This window comes from Leptosomus discolor, chromosome 8 (genome assembly GCF_034619465.1).
Source record: "Leptosomus discolor isolate bLepDis1 chromosome 8, bLepDis1.hap2, whole genome shotgun sequence".
Lineage (NCBI taxonomy): Eukaryota > Metazoa > Chordata > Aves > Leptosomiformes > Leptosomidae > Leptosomus > Leptosomus discolor.
The window spans coordinates 5,555,254-5,574,286 of record NC_141398.1 but is presented as its reverse complement, the minus strand read 5'-3'; the positions used below and the strand labels follow the sequence as shown (position 1 = coordinate 5,574,286).

Below are 19,033 nucleotides of genomic sequence, written 5' to 3'. Positions count from 1 at the left end.
GAGATTGTTTATTAGTTACCAAATAAATGGTATTTTCAGGTTTTGTCAATGATGCATAGTTGTTTTGGAGAGTTGTGTTTCTGAAGGCACCGTGTTCTGGTCATAATTTGTGCTCTAGCCAGTGAAGCAAGAAACAACACTCTCTCCTTTGGTTGCAGCTCTGAAGTCAGGGATCCTCTTCAACCAAGGGACAGGTAGCAGTGGCCACTCGCTTTCTGCTAAGATGAGTTGTATTTCAGTGAAACGTTTTATGAACATGAGATGAAGAAAAAAGCAGGAGTAAATACTGTTTTCTTCAAATGGCATCGGTGGCAGGTGTCAAAGAAATTGATGCAAAGCCTGGGGGCTTCCTTTCTCCCGGAACTGTTTGTGTACATGTCTGAGCAGTACATGCTGGCTTGTTTTAAAATAAACCATCTTCACCACACAGGCACAAAGCAGGGGGAACAACACTTCACCTCCAGTATCTGGCATATGTTAGGTGAGTTTGGATCCTACTTTTTGCTCTTCGCTGCAGAAGCAGAGCACAGAAATTACAGTAAGAGATGTTAGAGTAGTGCTAGTGCATGAAGCTGGTAGAAGATAAAAATACCCTTCTGTGTTCACCACACAAAGAGCCGTGGCTTCCCATCTGCAGCAAAGAACAGAGACATGTATGTGTGTCCCTGAGTCCGTGTCTCTGTTTCACATTTCTACTCTACAAACTAGAAGTCCAACATATAGTTTCACGATCTTAAAAGAAGCCATGAAATTTCCAGAAAAAAGCGCTATTTTTAGCTAATCTCACTGCTGGCGTAGTGTAATGCCAGTAAGGGGAACACTGCTTTTGAGAGTCTGCTGAGGCTTGGTCATTGCTTCTTCAGTGGCTCTGTAAATCGACTCACCTACTTCAGAGTGAGTTTGTTTGGTTGGTTGGTTTTTTTTCCCCCTTACACTTCAATCTTGTCTTCAGTTCTTCTTGATTCAATCTTCAAAGCAGAAGCATGTTTCTTGGCGCTCTGATCTTTTGAAGGGAGCAAAGAAAGGGTAGTGGATCAGCTGTAAGGAAAGATTGGCTTAGGAGGGAAACTAGAGTAGCAGGAACCAGTGGGGAATTGAAGACCTGCAATAAAATAAACAAGTTCTGTTGTACACGGCTGCAGCTTGCATTTATCTGTGAGATTTGTACCCAGCGGATGAAATTTGGAATAACTTGCTGCCTCACTTCAGACACGTATTGCCAGTGTCAGAACAACTGGATCGCGTGTGGGAGCTCCCAAAATGATGCCTCCTGACCACAGCCTGTGCGTAACAGCTCTGTAAGCAATTGCATGACTTACTGCAGGAATGGCTGCACTTTGAAAGAGCAACGGGATGGGGACAAGCTTGAGGATTAAGACACCTAAACATCAATATTTGTGTATAGATGTGTACGTGCGAGCTAAGTGTCTGAGCCGATGTCAAAGTCACTGGAGGTGATGGAAATCTAAAATGACTTAAGGCAGCACCAGCTGGGGTGCTCGTATGTCTGCATGGGACTGGTAGGATCTACAGGAGAGCTGTGCTGTTTTGTTCTGAGCTGGCAGCTGGAGGTGAGGAGATGTATCCCAGGGGGCATCCAAAATATTCTCTGGAGAATCTTTTTTGCAGTGATTTTCTTTACCGGTGGTGCCACTCAAACTCACCTTTGTGGTTCAAGTGGGCACGCTGTGTTTGGGAACAACTGGGTCACAGGCCTGTCTCTGGGTAGCATCTCTGTTGTGGGGCAAAGGGCGTGACTGGCAGGTGAAGTTTTATTCAAGAGTTAGAGTTAACACATGGGTTATTACTGTGCTTGTCACGTGAGCACCTCAGCTTTATCATCCTTAAGGGAAAGATTTTCTTTTAAGTTTTTTTATTTTTCCCCATGAAGTTCTCCAATCATTCCTAAATAATTTGCCAAAACCAGAACGATTTGCCAAAGCCAAACCAGAGTCATAAGGCTGGCTCCAAAAATTGTGTAGGCTACAGATTTTCTGCTCAATGGATTTTGACTCTCTTCTGTGGTCCTGAGAACTCATCCAGTCACAATGTCACTATCTCCAGTATACTTTGTGGGCTCTAACATACCCTCACCCAAGATCATTTCTCCTCTGAGCCCTTTCCCAAGCTGATGTTGACCCACTTCATCTGTTCTTACAACTTCGGGGATTCTTTTAGCTTATGGTGGAACAGACCATTTATGAACTTTCTGTGTGTGTATGTCTATATGACCTGCACAAGAGGTTGTACATCCCAATTTAAAGCTTGGCTTCACAAAGAACAAGCTGTTTGGAGGACAAAAAACCAGCAGTGAGATGCCTCACCCTGCCTTGCCTTTTCCTTCTAGTGAGAATGGTGCAAGCTGCTCCCTCTCTTGTACCAAACCCATAGGTGAAGAGGAAAAGGGGGTGAGGGGTACTGGCACCGCCCCTGCTTGGGGTCTTACCCGTAGGGAACAGAAGGCAGGCAGGCACAGCTGAAATATTCAAGAGGGCTAAAGCTGGCAGCACTATGTCCACCTGCTCATGCCCATGTGGGAAAGGTATCTTTTTGGTTCCTTATGTCCATTCATCATCACTATATATAGTGCCAACCCCAGGAGAAACATGAGTTTTGAAAAAAACAAATTGCTCACAAAGTTACTGGATTTGCCCATCTTAGACTTTATTTTTTTCTCGAGGTATCCAGGTGGAAGCAATGTGTTTGATGTACTTAAACCTATAAATTTGATTTCATCTTCAGGTTCAGCATTTTGACACAGGTAATTTAGCTTATAATGAGAGGTTCACACCTCAGAGCAATGCGTTTTGAGGTCACAGGCAAAAAGCCAATCTCCAGCTACTTGTATTGAGCTGTACTTCAAAAATCTCTGAAAGGAGTCAAAATGGACAAGACTTTCCTCATTTTTAGTGATGCATTAAATTATCACAAGATGAATTCATTTCAATAGAGGGGGAAAAAAAAAACTCAAAAGACCTTGATGTGGGTCTTTGCAGCCAAATTCCTGCAAGCTGCTCTGTGCCAGTCAGCCCTCACACCACCAGGAAGCGTACTGGCTGAACAGAGACTAGCAAATAATTTTTAATACCTCATTTCAGGTCTTTGGGGATTAATTTTATCATAAATTTGGAAGCCTGATTTAATTGTGCTAATTATATTTTCTCCTGGGAGTTGATGGATTACTACTTACCATCTTCTTGCTGTACGTAATGAATCACACTGAGGCTTTCTCTTATTTATACCTGTTAAAAGTCTAGGAAATGAGTTGCGATAGGCATTAAAGAAACATATAAGAAATTACCCTAAACCATTTGCTACATGTTCTTCCTCCTTTCATAGGTCTGTTCTCATATATGATGATAATGAGTCCATTCTTCTGGAAATAATTGCAGAACCTCCATTTTAATTCTCCCTCTATAGGGAATCCACTGAAGAGAGAGCATATTTCTAACATGCGAGAGAAATCTACAGTTCCTCTTCACATCGATCTATTAATATCCATCCTCATTTATCCATTTTTGAACGCAATGCTGTAGATGTGGAAGTCATTATGGCCACCACACTCCCTAGTACTTGTGATTCCACCAGATGTAATCGGGTGCATGTCAGAGGCTCGTTCCCCCCCCTCTCCCATGCAGAAAAGTGAGGTCCCTTGCCCCCCTACCCCATGGCAAAGAGGCTTCTTCCCAGGCAGCCATGTGCCCTCTTCACCCTGGGGGACACAGAGGTCGGTGGAAAGTCTGCACTAAGCTGCTTGGGCAGCTGGGTGTCATGTAGACCCTCAGGATCTCAAGCAGGAGTTGCAGCTGCTGAGGTTTCTTCTGCTTGTTGGGAGTAACAGGTAGGGTGCTGCGAGGCACTGGGTCCAGTAAGCTCAGCTGAGAGTTGAGAATCATAGAATGATAGACTCACAGAACGGTTTGGGTTGGGAGGGACCTTAAAGACCACCCAGTCCCAACCCCCTGCCCTGGGCAGGGACACCTCCCACCAGACCAGGTTGCTCCCAGCCCCATCCAGCCTGGCCTTGAGCACGGCCAGGGAGGGGGCAGCCACAGCTCCTCTGGGCAGCCTGTGCCAGCGCCTCACCACCCTCGTGGTGAAGAAATTCTTCCTAATATCTCATCTAAATCTCCCTTCTTTCAGTTTGAAACTGTTTTCCCTCGTTCTAACGCTACCCTCCCTGAAAGGGGGACCCACATCTTTTGTTTCCTGAGCTGATGAAAACAGGTTTTTGAAAGCTCTTCGCGCTGTAATTTGTCTGGTTACTCCCTTTTATAAATTGCATTTTCTCAAATGTGATATCACCTAAAGGAGGATCCTTCTTTCAGATATGACAATCATTTCCCCTTAATTCTTCTTGATAGTTTGTTTGTCTTCGCGGAGCAGATCTTCACGAGGAGAAAGAAAGGCACATTTCCTTCAGGAGTGAGTTATGAACACACTAAATTGAAAAGCTGCAGTGTTCTGTCACATTAACTCGGTCCCTACAACGCAGCAGTCGTGCTTGATAAATGGCAACATTAAGAATAACATTAAATTACACGTGCATGGGGTTGTGATGGCAACCAGGATACCTAACTACCCGGTGTTACACAGATTACCCTCCTCATTTGTGACTTTGGAAAAGATGGACATATAGGGGAAAAAGAAAATCAGTATTTTTTTCATCACAGTTAACAAAATATGTGGACCTTCTGTTGAGCTGTAATCCTGTAACTAGTATTATGAAAAAATACATAGTTATCCTATATTAAATACAGAAGTAATGACACATAGCGTTAATTTAGTACACAAATGATTATATAATTATATTTATTTATATTAACTGTGTGTGTGGGTGTACAATGTTACGTAAACCCACAGGAGCAGTTTTCCAGTCTGTCTGTCACTGTCACCCCGAAGTGCTGACGCTGCTGTGAGCGGGAGGGTGACTGCCTATTTAAGACTGCAAGTGGCAGCCAGCATTATTTTCTTCTGCTTTTGACCTACCTTTCCCCAATTCTGAATGGCTGGTATTTAGTGCTTTCTTTAAGCCAGTTATCTGGATAGGGCTTGCTTATTAAAAGTCACAGACATTATTTTAAATCACACCGCTGTCAATGCCTCTCTGTATTGGGTCATATTGCTGTAGAGTCCTGGAGGTTTCTGACTCGAGCCGAAGCACAGACAGATTCAAAAGGTATCTTCTGCTACCAGTGCAGCCTTAAACAGTGGCAGGGGATTTTTCCAGAGCCCATGGTGTTATTTTCACCTTTTCATTGCAATCGATAGTAACAGTACTGTTCCCACACAGCCTGGCGAGGTCACGTTTAGGCTAACACTGACCACTTCCATTATCCCACCGGTGCCTTCTGTTGCGCTCTCTCCTTTATATAGTTCAAATCAAACACTTATTTTCAAAAGGATACATTTATTCTCCTGTAAAACTACCCTTAGATGTATTGCCCAAAAAAGCTTGCAGCCATTTAAGCAGCCTTTGTGCTGGAGCTAGTGCCTGTGCAGTTGATGTGTACAGACTTTTGGTTTCCCTCTTGCCAGCTGTACCTCTGCTGCAAGCATACTGAGGCAGGAGAGGCGTTCGTGCTACATATTTTTATGCAGCAGCTAAGACAGGGCTCTGGTTCATTACTCTGGCTCCTACAGTGCAAGCAAATTATCATAGTTTAAACACACTTTGGTTTATTTTTAGTCTGAAGGATAAGAGTGTGGGCAAGCTGGAGACTGGAAAACCAGGCAGAGAAATTCTGATGTTTTAGCTTTTCTTCTTCTTCAGGATCTTTGTGGCGAGTAAGGCCAAAAAAAGAGGTGGCAGGTGAGAAACATGGGCTATGTCTTGTAAAGGTCCTGACTCCTGCTAGATGCGACTTCTACAGAGGAAGCTTTTGTACTGGGGGTACCCCTGGCATGGGGGACATGGAAGGGAATTTGGGCAGTGTAAACACGTGCCTGCTCTTGTATCTGTTTGTGTGGTGAAACAGCGTTTAGGCACAGCCCCTGTGCCAACCAGACAAAGCTACCCCTGGAGAGCAGGACGGAGGCAATGCAGGGCAGCCTGGGGAATAGCTCTGGGATTTTTCCTTTGATTAATGTACGGGAGGAAGACAGCAAGGGGGCTCAGTGGGTTTAAGGACAAGGCAGTTCCCAAAATTACTCATCTTACAACTTCTTTTCTATCTCCTTTTTCTATTTTTTTTTTTCCAGAGTTAAATGTAAGGGACTCCGATGTAAGAGTGTGTGATGAATCGTCGTGTAAATACGGAGGAGTGTGCAAGGAAGAGGGCGATGGCTTGAAATGTGCGTGTCAGTTCCAGGTAAGGGCTGCTCACCTTTTTGTTTGCCATTTCTGACCAATCTTTCAGGTGTGTTGAAGTATTTGTAGAATCACTGCTTTAAAAATTCCGCTCATCAACAGGCTTGTATAGTCCAACTATAAGCTCCTTTTTTTAACGGCACTGATTGGGATGGTACGTGCCCAAACTTCACCGGGGTGTGCTCAGGGAGCAAGTGGAGAGCGGAGCATCACGTTAGCTCCCCGCACGGTTTTGGTAAGTCAGCCATCAGCACAGAGCGATGTGGGGAAGAGCGGAGAGCTGCCACGTGCTGGGCACCCACGGCCCCCGTGACTGGCATGAGCAGGCACGGGGTGACACCCGCTCTCTGCCCCCCACCTGGCCTCATCCTTCCCCGAGAGCTGGGAGGGGAGGTGACATGGAGCAGCTCACACAACACCAGATGAAGCTTTATAATTTAAATGCAGTACTTATTACGGATTACTTGCTCTAATACTCGGTATCTGGAGGCTTCTTCCCTGCTCTGCTGGTGGCCAGATGTGGTACATTAGACCCTGGGAGATGTTAAGGAATTTTGAAAATCAGATATTAACAGGATCACCAGTGATCATAAAGTTTTTGAAAGAAAACAGTGAATTAGTCTGACTCGAGGGAAAAAAAAAAAGTAAATTTGATTAAAAATATCCTCTGAACTTTTAAAAAGTAATAAATAGCAAATTCAGTTTGCTTTGTTGGTTTTTGGGCCTTTAGTTTACAGTGTTTATAACTATCATGGCAATCCTTCCTCCCCTCTCACCCCTGGCTTTTCAAAGAAAAGAGAATACTGAGGTTCTTTCTATTTAAAATTTATAGCCAGGACTAATGTATCAAGTATTACGAGACTCCCAGTAAAACTGGAAGAGGTGGCAGTGTTATCAACCGACTCTGGAGTGGCCTGTCTTTTGGTGTTTTAAAACCAATCCTGTGTTCTGTTTCTAATAAATAATAAATCAAGGGGAACCAGAATAGCAGCAGTGTGTATGTGATCTTACACTGGCATTGGATTCCTCTGTTTCAGAGCTGGCTTTTGATGTGGTGTTGTTCAGGTGGGTACCTATGCTGGGGGCATCCTGCGGCTTATGTCCCATAAGAACAATGGGATCTGACTGCCTAAGAAAGGGAGAAAAAATTCTTAAAAGAGGTTTATTCATCACCCTTCACTCTGTCTAACTTTTATTTATGAAAAATAATAAGATAAGCCCCCAGTAATGATTAAAAAAAAAAAAGGAAAAGAAATTCAATCCTACCTAAGCAAAGATTTCATTTATTTTCTGCAGGTGGTAAACTTTATGACTTCCTAATATCCTGGTCATGAAGACTTAAAAAGGAACTAGCCCATGTGATAAGCTGCTCCTTTGTCTTGAAAAGCCAATTTTTAAAACCAGTATTATTTTTAAGCTACTTATAAGTTACTTGTACTTCTTGAAAAATTTGTCCTATACTCTACAGAAAGAAGCCTGAGGATGAGGAGAAGGTATCGTAATTTTCAGACATGGCAGGTTGAATTCTTCCTCTAACTCTCAACCTTAATTATTCATCTGTAACTAGCAGCACCAAAATATCCCAAGCAACAACACCTCAGCCCAAACTATTAGGTTCTTCATGTGCAAGACTATCTGATAGCTAGCTGATTATTTTTTTCTGACATTGCGATGCTTTGAAAAGGAATTGGACCCGTTTCTGTACAGTGGTTCAGCTGAACACGTGCTGAGAGAGGAAGAGTGGGGTTATCAGGCTGTTCTCCCTGAAGTCCCTTTCCTATTCCCCACATCTGGGACACAGCACGTGGATAAATGCAGCGCTGCTCCCATCTGGCAAGGCATTTCTTACGCTCTTAAAACTGCATTTTTTAGAAAAAAGCGTTCCAGCGAGAGAGTTGCTGAATTAAAACGGTCTCGGGGCTGGGTGCTGGTGGGGTGAGGATTATCCTGCTGCTGGGGGTGAGGCTACAGCCCTGGCTGCCTGACAGCGGGGTATTTTGGGGAAGAAGGGCATTGCTATTCACAGCTGCCCCCGAACTAAGGCCAAGGCTGGCACAAACCGTCCCTCAGATGCAGGAAAATGCATAGATTTCTTTCCAGGCATCACCACTCCTTCCTCTTCCTCCTTATCTGCCACCCCTCCTGGCCTGGCAGCATCTCTCAACTGTTTGGTCTTCTAAAACTTTAAATATTAATGAGTCGTAGTTTTTCCTCCTAGGATCCCCTTTGGAGATGACCGGTTGCCAAATGCCAGCGTTGTCACCGAAACAGCTCTAATGTCATAGCAGCAGGAGCTCTGCGGGCTGCCATCTCTCTGAACACCTTGTAGGCTTTCCTGTCTTGCCAAGTCATAAAGCGGGACACCAAAGTTTGATTCCCCAAGACCAGATTCACAAATTAGACCATAGGAGAGGTGCTGAAGGATTCAGTTGTGTTCTCCTTGCTGTGACCTTGATGATACCCTGACTTTCTGCAGGCCTAGTCGGAAAGAAGGATAACTCCCCTTTTATTATAATGGAAGTAGGGGGTAGCACATGTTCATCAAACTTTTGGAAAGGCCTTTTGCTGTAATTTGGATGATGTTTTGCAAAACCTAAATTAAGAACTAATCGACACCTAAGGAGTGTGTTATGGACTGGCAGGGGGAGGGGAGGGGAGAGAGCGCCAATGTGGAGCTCTTTTTCAATCTCATTAAGAAAGGGTCAACAACAAATGGCTTAATAAGACAGAACAGGAAAAAGCATATAGATAGTGAGTAAACCTTACATCCCTTCAGATGCAGGGTACTCCTCAATCATGCAGCATTGGATAGATCCCGGGTCAATTTTCCCATGGGACGCTGTGCAGAGCAGATCCCGTCCATGAAGAGATACTTTCCCTTTTGGTCATTTGAGCTGTTTGGGGATTTCCTTATAAGAAGACAACTCTACTCCTAAAGGACATTTGCATGAGAACCTTTGGCTGCACTGTACCAAATCGCTAAAGGCTTACCAAACTGTAAAAAAGGAATCACTTTGCCTCTCGTTTTCTGTCCTCAGGACAGAGACCTGCAACTTTAGAACATCACACAGCAACTTTAAGATTGAATTGAGAATTATCTATTGGAAAGTATTGTCCCCCTCAAGAGTCTCCTGTTTAATTATTCCCCAGAAGTGACTGTCCAGTATGAGACATGACAGGACTGATGGCTGTGGTTGAATGTCTGAGAGCTACTCGCTATGGGAAAGCATTACAAAACTGTTAGAAATCATTTTCAGAGCTGGCAGCATGATTTATTTCTGTTCGTGCATGCTTAGTTCATTCTCAGTTGGTCATCTATGGCAGGATGACAAAGGAGGGAGGATAATTCCCTTCAAAATTACGTTTTAAAAATGGAGTGTTTTGAGGTTTGTGTATGCCAAAACACAAAGAAATTGTTGTGGCAGAGGCTGTCATTTGGAATTTGGAGGAGAAACTCGTGTCCTTTTGAGGCAGTTTAGCTTAACTAATGTTGCCCTTTCTGTGTGAACTCTCACTGGTTGAACTGTACTGGTTTAATTGTACACTTTATATGGTTAAGAAATTTGGTGGCTAGTCTGTGTATTGGTTCATCGCTTCTGGTTGTTCGGGTTTTTGCCTTGGGGTTTTAAAGATGCCAAAGGTGTCTGGAATCACAGTTACCATTGTAGCCCCAAACAGGGCAAGGTCCCCTTTTCCACACAGTGAAGTGGGGTTTGGAGCTGCAGTTCAGCAGGGAGCAGTGCAGCACTCGCAGGTGGTGGTGGTCTCAGGGTGTTTCCCAGCATTTTAATTCACGTTATATGTACAAGGGGTATATAATCTATCTTTCTTGGAATGTAAGAAAGTAGCAAAATGCAGGCTGGTCCTGCCAAAGCCATTCTGAATGATAATTTTCTTCCTTTCTTTCTTTTTATTAAGTATACCAATGCTACTGACTTTGAGCTTAAATTTTTTCAGTATAGTAATACAAAAGTATTATTATAGTTGTTGACCAAGTAAAACAGACTCATGATGCTCATGAATTTAATGGAGATGGTGATTGTTTTCCATCTCCCTTGAAAGATCATTCTATGATCAGAAAGATCAGCAAATCTCCCCTTAAGCACTGTTCACCTCAAATTATCCTTTGCTCGGTTTCATCCCCCTGTGCCTAGTCTTCTTACATTCTTGTATTATCTTGAAGACATTTCTCCTTCCTCATTGTTTATCCTTCAAATACTTCTAGATGCTTGTCATATTCCCTCTAGCCATTACTGAGTCCCACTATGGTTATTCTGTTCTTTTAATCTTTCCTGCTGAATTCCTCTGTTCAGCCCATACGGAGTTGGACTACTGTTTCAGTGATCCAAAAGGAATACATGCAGTGATACTGAGAAGCTAATGTATTTTAAATCATCCTTTAGCGAACAGGGTTATAAGTTACTGATAATGATTCATATTTACACAACTATCTTCCTGTATATCAATATACAGTTGAGATTAATCACATGATTTTGCACGACTGAGTTACTTTACGATTTCTTTTTCAGTGTCACACAAACTATATTCCTGTTTGTGGATCAAACGGAGACACTTACCAAAACGAATGCTTCCTCAGGAGAGCTTCTTGCAAGCATCAGAAAGAGATAACAGTGGTGTCAAGAGGACCTTGTTATTCTGGTATGTAAAACATCGCTTTGTGTCACTAATGAATGACGTTATATGGTTAGCTCCTTAGTATTGCCCTTAATTCCAGAGATTTTAATTTTCATGCTTTTCATTGAATGAAATAATGTGGAAAACCCAGGTCCTCTTTAGCGGTGGGATATTTTTGCAGTGAAGAAATCTGATTTATCTTCTGATATGATAACAGGTTAATAAATAAACATTAAAAGTAAAAATACTTTATCTGAGAAAATAATTTGTGAATGCTTCTGTTGTATGTACAAGGAGCCTTGATACTCAACCAAAGGCTTACAACAAATTTGGAGCAGACTCCAAATTAGTAATTTCTTTAGGACACATTTTTTGGATGTACAGAATTAGCGTGACATCCAGCAAGTGACACTGACCATCCTGACTGCCACTCTGCCTGTATCCAAGGCATCACCTTTGGCTAATGTCACTTTGGGTCATTACCTTGAAGGTATGCATAACTCTTACAAAGTCACTGTCCCTCACATTTCTAATGGACTGGCCTTTTCTAGTTTTCCACACACTCAAACCACAGAATTTCCACATGCTTAAAATACATAGAACAGGCTTTCACTGTCTCGAATATTACAACATGCTCTTGGACACAGAAGCTTTAGCCACCAGAGGTCTTCTGAACCTCTGGAGAGAATCAAAACTGGTGAGACCAGACACGTGGCTGGCTTTCTCACAATTAAATGACTCGGTAGCGTCAACAACTGCATTCTTTGGTACATAAATAACACAGAAAAAAAAATAAGTTGTGGGACATCCCTCATTTTTTGATACATGGTAGTTACACGGATTAACCTAGGCAAGGTTATACCTATGTGGCAGCCAAAAGCGTGGCCATGGGTCAGGTGCACACACCTGGCTAGCTTTGTGTTGGCTCGTCTAGTCTAGTGATTGGTGACAGTTTAGAGGTAGCAGCCTGGAACACACAGGTAGCTGCAACATCCTATCTGGACGTTAGGGTAAATATATGGGTGGTGTGCCTAGGCCAGGTCCCTGCTGCTGCCAGTCCCAGAGCTACCTCATTTAAATGCAGCGTGGCTGTGCTTCACTCAAGCTGCTGTAATGCCTTGGATGGCAGCATAGACCTATGGGGTTGTTTGCTAAGGTCCAAAACCAATCTCTGATGTTTTTTCCCAATACTGAAGGAAACCTGCATTTTGTGCCCAGCTGAGCCATATGATTCAAGCATACCTCGGGCAAATGACTGAATCTACCTTCTTTCCCAATTTCCCACCTGTAAATTATCACCAGATGCTGCAGAAATAGGATAAAAAAAAAATGCATTATGGTTTTGAAGCACTCACATATTCCTATAACAGAACCCAAGATTTATGAAGGTTTGAACTGAGGATGTAGAAGTAATTTTTTTTAAATTTAATTTCATGCCCAAAGTATATTAAGAAACAGACTCACAGCATGAAAGTTTCTTTCCCTCACCAAACTGAAATACTAGGATAATGTTTTGGGAACAAAAAGCAAAAGTGTTTATTTTTATATGTGTTCTACCTTGCTAAGAAAAAGACATTTTGAAATGAAAAATTGATTCTTCTCAGACTCAGGTTGCTGGCAGCTAATTACTACATTACTTAGCTAGTCTGGGATTATTTTTTTTAACCTTCCTCTCCTTTTCTTAAAGTCCTACATAAACCCCAGGAAACACAGCATAATTTTTGGCACTTAGTGTAATAGATCAAGACACAATTGAGGCACAATTGACCAGAAAATACTGAGAACGTGTTTCCGAAACCGAGGGTGCGATTCAGGCTTCATAGCGCATTTACACTGGTGCAGTTTAAAGTGCTTCAGCGGAGCTCTACCAGAACGGTACCTGCTGCTCCCCGAGTGTCTGACACGCTCCAGTTGGCGTGAGGTTATTGGATGATGAAAGCCATCATCTGGAACTTCTCCATGCCCTGCCTGGGATCATAGGTCATCGAGAAGTCAATATATTTTACTCTTGATCTGTAACACATATATGTAGGGACAATCAAATGCCTAAATTAAAAAATCCTTTATAGACCCCCGTTAATTTTCACTGAGTGCCTCTGAATTTGCTTTGAAAATGCTTTGTTCTTGGACATCATTGGGAACTAAGTATAGATTTGCTGGTTTCCTGTCAGAGTTTTGGTTTTTCAAAGCAAAGCTTCATCCTGGTGGGAGGCACCTGAGACAATAGGATGAAATACCCCCATAGTGTTGTAACAACTATTTAATATTTAAAGTTCATCAGACTTCTGAATCTCATATAAGAATGAAATACTTCCCGTTTGCTAGGCATTGATGCCTTCTGAAGCTACGGCACTGGAACAGGCTATACTGAGTGATTTAGACCTATTTCTTGGCAGGCAACCATTTGATTAAATTCTTACAGTCATGGGTGATTTAGCAGCATATTTATATATTTCTTTCCTTTGTCCAAGTTCTGTCAGAGCTGCAAGATGCTAAAATAAGCAACATTAAAAAAGTCAATCATAGCTGCTTTAGGAATGAACAAAATGCAAGTTTTTACATTAAAAATGGTGTTTTAGAGAAATGTAAAAGAACGTATGGCTGAAGTTTTCATGACTGCATGTGCAGGTCTTAACATTGTCAAAGCCCATTTTTCAATGAAGGGACATTGTGGGGTTTTTTTCAAAGGTCTGGGTTTATAAAAGTGTTTCTATGCCTAATTACCCCTGGCACAAGGTGTGGATGACGTGTGGGTTTTAGACAATGCGTGTAGCCCTATGTTGCACTATACAGGGAAACTAGGAAAATGGATGAAATGCAGCTTTAGCATTCTCTTTGCCTTATACCTTGATTTACCTTTGAGAAACGATGGGTCAAGTCAAACTAGGTACAATTTTGACCTACACCTCACCTGGCCTTTTGCATTTATAAAGGAATCATCCTGTCTGTGACTGGATGGAGATGAACAGGGCTGCAAAGCAAAGTCCTTGCTGGTAGTGCTTCCCATCTTCCACAGCTTCTCCTTGTTCTGTGGGATTGTCCTGAACAAGACCAGAGCACTGTCCTAGCCTTTTCCTTTTTCTTTTTTATTTCTCACCCTTATCAGTTCCCTGTTCACAGTTCAGCCCAAAGCTGAATGCAGAGGTGGGACCATCCAGCGGGGCAGGGAGAGATGTCAATATCTACACCAGGATTCCTGCCACACTCATGGCATCAGCAGTCTTGCTGATGACCTGAAGCCTTGGTCAGTTCATAAGGGGTGACATTACATTGAAATTCGTTCATGTTATGTCATCCTGTACTGGCGGTTGTCCTGAACTGGCTTGCTAAAGAGATTTAAGAAACCAGGAAAAGAGGGAGATCAGGGTTCTCAGAGCATTGAGGAGGAATGTCACCAAGTCCCTTGATTTCTTCTGCCTCCTTTTGTTGGTGAATTTATAGTCTTTTATTAGTTTAAATAAAATAATTTAGTAAATAAGAAATAGATCTTTACAATTAATGTCAAAGAATGTGTGTTCCTGTTTGCCCACAGAGCCACAATTTTGACTGCTGCGGGATTTATATGTGTGTGAAAATATAACGGCACAATGATGTGATACTTTACACATTGTACTGGTAGCTTCTCAGTGTGCTGTATATATTTGGAAGGCACAGTCCTTTTTGTTGGGATTTCTAAAGTAAAAAAAGAAAAGCTAATTGCAAAACTAGAAACAAACCCTGTATCTCTCTGTTAGATTTAGCAAATTACTCTCTTAGGAGTGGCTTTAACTTAATGTTCTTCAGTCTGAAATAATCAAACTCTTGCCCTGAATTTAAATGCACAGGTTTTTAAGGTAAATGTTGTGGAGTTGTTTTTTTTTTTTTTTTTATGGGAGGCTTACAGTGAAGCATAATTAGATGCACACATTGTCCTGTAAAATATAATAAGCTCAGTTTAATCCTTTTGAGGGAGTTAAGGAAGAAATTCTAGGCAACTTCCTTCTAGATTAAGAAAGTGTGGAAATAACTCTTTATAATTTTGCCAGAAAGCCATAACAAACCTGAAAACCTGCTATAAAAACATTCATTCATTCTGAGAGCTGGCTGAGACCCTTATTCCCAGATTCAGCACAGTACAGGAGCTTTCCTGTCCAGCCTGCAAGGAGGGTTTGTAACAGCACAGCATCACCGTTCGCTCATTAGGAAATGTTTTGGAAGCAAAGAAATAAGCTTAGCCAGACATATCTCATCAAGAGATCATATCTCATCTAGAGGGGAGATTTAGGTGAGGTATTAGGAAGAAATTCTTCCCTGTGAGGGTGGTGAGGCCCTGGCACAGGCTGCCCAGAGGAGCTGTGGCTGACCCCTCCCTGGCAGTGCTCAAGGCCAGGCTGGATGGGGCTGGGAGCAACCTGGTCTGGTGGGAGGTGTCCCTGCCCATAGCAGGGGGTTGGGACTGGGTGGTCTTTAAGGTCCCTTCCAACCCAAACCATTCCGTGACTCTTTGAATCCGCAGGATTCAATATCCTGTACTTTTTTTTTTTTTGCATGACATAATTAAGCAGGAAATGGCTGCCAGGATCAAGTGATAGCAACCACTTTTCCCCTGAAGATGTCAAGGCAAATGGACATTCCATATGCACAGCCTGGCAGTGTGGAAGTTAAAAGCCCATCTCCAGCAGCCAGTGGCCTTGCGGCGGCTGGCAGTGAGGCTTGGTTCCTCCCCAAAATCTCCTGCTGGCCTACCAAAGTCAAGGGTAATTCCTAGCAGGCAGCCCCGCTCCTTCACAAACCGCTTTTGTGCAGCAGCATGAGCTCTGCTCCGCTGCCAGCAGCTGGAAGCTGGAGCTTGCTTTGGTCTTTGCTCTGGCCGGTGGCTTGCAACGGGCGGTGCTGATTTCAGATCTCTTCCGAAACACTGGTCCTCATGCTGCTGCTTGAGATTTCGGGGCCTGTGCTGATGCTGCTGCAGGAGCTGATGGAGAACTGCACTGTGCTGAGGAAAGAGGGAAAATTAAAAGCTCTCGCTGAGCAACACAACAGTGCTGTCATTGCCATGCCTGGCGCCAACTGTAGATCAAGATGGTCTTCTTTGGTAGCAGGTTCTTGATAATTTTATGCAATCTTTACTTAGAGGTGCTCTTGTGTACCCAGGGTTAGACTGCAGCAAGCTTGCCCTGCCCCACCGTGGAGGGGACTGCTTCATTAGCGCTGTTATCCAGGAAATCCAGGCTAGCAGGGAACTAGGAGTTGAGATAGCAGCTACCCGTTCTCCCTTCCATTTCTGTCTCATGAGTAACCAAAGTCAACAGAATAAAAGAGTCAACATTATCCTGGACTTGCTCAGTGAAGTTTCTGGCGTGCTGGTGTGGGAAGACCTGTTTCTGCTTAATGCAAAGAAGTGGCACGTACTGTCTTTGTACTAAAAAACCCTACAGCTGTATCCCAAAAGCTTTAGGGGAAAATCCCAGACTTGGGTATAAACAGTATAATAACTCTTGGGTGCCAAAGTTCAGGTGCTGGAAATCCCTTCTCAGCTGTCAGCTAAGCCTTGCAATACCTAAATTCTGCAAATACATCATTTTTTGGCTTTCCTTGCTGGAGAACAGTGTACGTTTCTACTTTCGACATGTCAAGAGGTGTTCTGTTCTGCACACGATTGAATAGCTGCTGACCTTTTCTTACACAGATCCAAAAAAGGCGCAGTGTTTTGGTATTTCTTTGCCTCTCTGTGAGCAGGGTCGGATAGCTTTGCTGCGGAGGTGCCCGCTGGCTCACCTGCCCCGTGTGAATCAAGTGGCAGGGTCTGCTTGCTTAAATTTGTCAGTGGATTGTTTGTCCTCCTGTTTGTACGTAGCAATTTGGAGCTGTTGCCCTAAATAGGGAATTTTCATGCTAGTTTGAGTTAAAAGCCATCCCTCCTGAATGAGAGAGGCTGCAGGCTCTTTTGGGTTTGGAGAGTACCTCCTGCCTCTGCACCAAAGCAGGCCCACGGTACAGAAATGGCTCCTGTTCAGAAAGAATAATAAAAAAAAAGGGATTCTGACTGTAGCCCAGTGCTTACAGTGTTCAGATGCTGTGTCTGATCCAAGTGCTTCTTTATGCATTTTATCCAGAAACTCCTTCACAAATAAAAGCAGCCTGCAGTGGAAACCTGTACATTTGTTTATAAGCATATTTTTATAAGTCTGTTTGGAAAAGGTGGGTTAAGTAAAGAGAGAGGTCAGTATAACTCGCTCTCTAATTACCACCCGTGGCTGGGGCAGGGGGATGCTATTTCTGTCCAGCTTCCTCATTTGTTTGAGCGCCTTTCTTGCCAGGTCTTGGTGCATGGAGACCACTTTTGGAAATCCTGAATTGGTTAAGGGCCTGAAAAGAGCAGGGCTGCTTGTCCAAGTAAGCTTGCGAAAAAAATGCTACTTTTTTAACCAGCAGCTGCTCAGGAAAATCTCGCCAAGGCTCAGAAAAAAGCAGGAACACCGGCTTAGTTTAGCATGGTTACCCTGGAGACAAGAGTGCTTCCACAGCTCCCAGGCTCAGAGGGGAGGCATGAGCTCCCAATGAAAAGTTGAAAATGATGCAGTGTTATAGAGAATGACACTCTTTTTTTAATGGTTCCTGGAGATCTGAAAGCCCAGAGAAGTGGGAATGGATCTATCCGGTTACTATGATGTTCTGTCAAGTGGAGACAGAGTTGCCTGTGGACTTTGTGTGTATCAACGTGATGATCTACAGCGATGGGTGGTCAGAGCATCAGCTCTGTCATTTACATGGCTCTCTTGTGACAGCTGGTACTGTCTGTGTGATGGTACCTCCCCTGCCACACAGCATCCGCGCCTCGTGGTGTAACCAGAGCCCCTCATGCTGGAGCGGAGCCGCATTTCTCACCTCCGGGCTGAATGCGCAGGGGAAAAGCAGTCGGAGAGTGAGAGCTGGAAATAAAAACATGGAACACATCAAGTTTCTTTGAGACATTTTAGCATTTGTTTTTTATAGGAATTACATGTTGAACTTGCTCGTGTTTATATGCCAGCCTTCTCTCCCCCAGAACAGCTTCTGACACAATTTCACCACTACAAATAAGCCGATATACTTATCCCATACAAGTAAATTGTTCTCCTTCAAATTTGTTAATGGAGCAATACCACATCATAAGGCATATTTCTCAGAGACTCGACAGTGACATTTCATATGGGATTGTCTGCTTTGTCAGTAAAGTGGGTCACTATTGATGGAATAAGAGCCCTTCTGTTTTTGCATTCATTTTCTATACCACAGAATTGTGACCCATTTCCTATACCACAGAATAGTGCTATAGGAGGAAAGAGAGGAAAATTTAGGCAGAGGAAAAAAACCCCCTCTCTATTCCTGATATTCCACGTGACAGGAGCTTATTTTTAATGTGTGAAGTGACCCAGTAACGTGGAATTTCACACTTTCATCCACATACTAGAGGGAATTATTCTTAGAAATATAGCTGCTTAAAGAAAAGTGGGGGAGGGAACTGAGCAAACAGAGGGTTTGGGTTTTCCTCTGATGTGAACAACGAGCTCATATGTGGAAGTGAGAACCTTGCTCCTCTCTCTGTCTGGTCTCCCTCTCCTTTCAGATTTGCGGAAATAAATGCAGCTGCCTTCTCCATCACCAAAGCAGGCATGAAAGGAGAGGTGTGGGACGAGCAGAGTGTGTGCTCTGTTCCTCCTGTCATCTTCCAGAGAAGCTGAGCTGATGGGGATGGGGAGCAATTCACCGACAGTAGTTGCCATTCCATCCTCTCCTCTCTGCCTCCTTTGAGCGAGAAAGACTGAGGGAGGTTTGTGACTCAGAACAAGTGTCGAAGGGCTTGTCTTTACTGCTGTGCTAGCTGAAGGTGCTGTGCGGACCGCTGCCCAGCGGGATGCACATCCCTGTGCAAAATCCCGAGCCAGCTCCGTAATGCTCTGGTGTGAAGTCAGTTGGCCTGGGGTGGTGAGGAAGCTCAAGTCCTGGTGACGCTCTCGCACGGCTGATGCAAAGGGGAGGCAGCCCCAGGCTGTCACTCATCAGCTGCTAATCCAGTCAGTCGAATGTCAATGAAATAACTATGCCATTAGAGCATCCTTATATGAA

At 43.4% G+C, this 19,033-nt stretch overlaps 1 protein-coding gene across 1 annotated transcript in view; it reads left to right on the top strand.

Annotated features, from left to right (window-relative positions):
- TMEFF1 (transmembrane protein with EGF like and two follistatin like domains 1) overlaps positions 1-19,033 on the top strand; it is a 124,569-nt gene that overhangs the window by 63,798 nt on the left and 41,738 nt on the right. The window contains exons 3-4 of the mRNA XM_086469292.1: positions 6,202-6,311; positions 10,840-10,969. Coding sequence (XP_086325418.1) covers positions 6,202-6,311; positions 10,840-10,969 — 240 coding nt within the window. The remainder of the gene's footprint in view (positions 1-6,201; positions 6,312-10,839; positions 10,970-19,033) is intronic.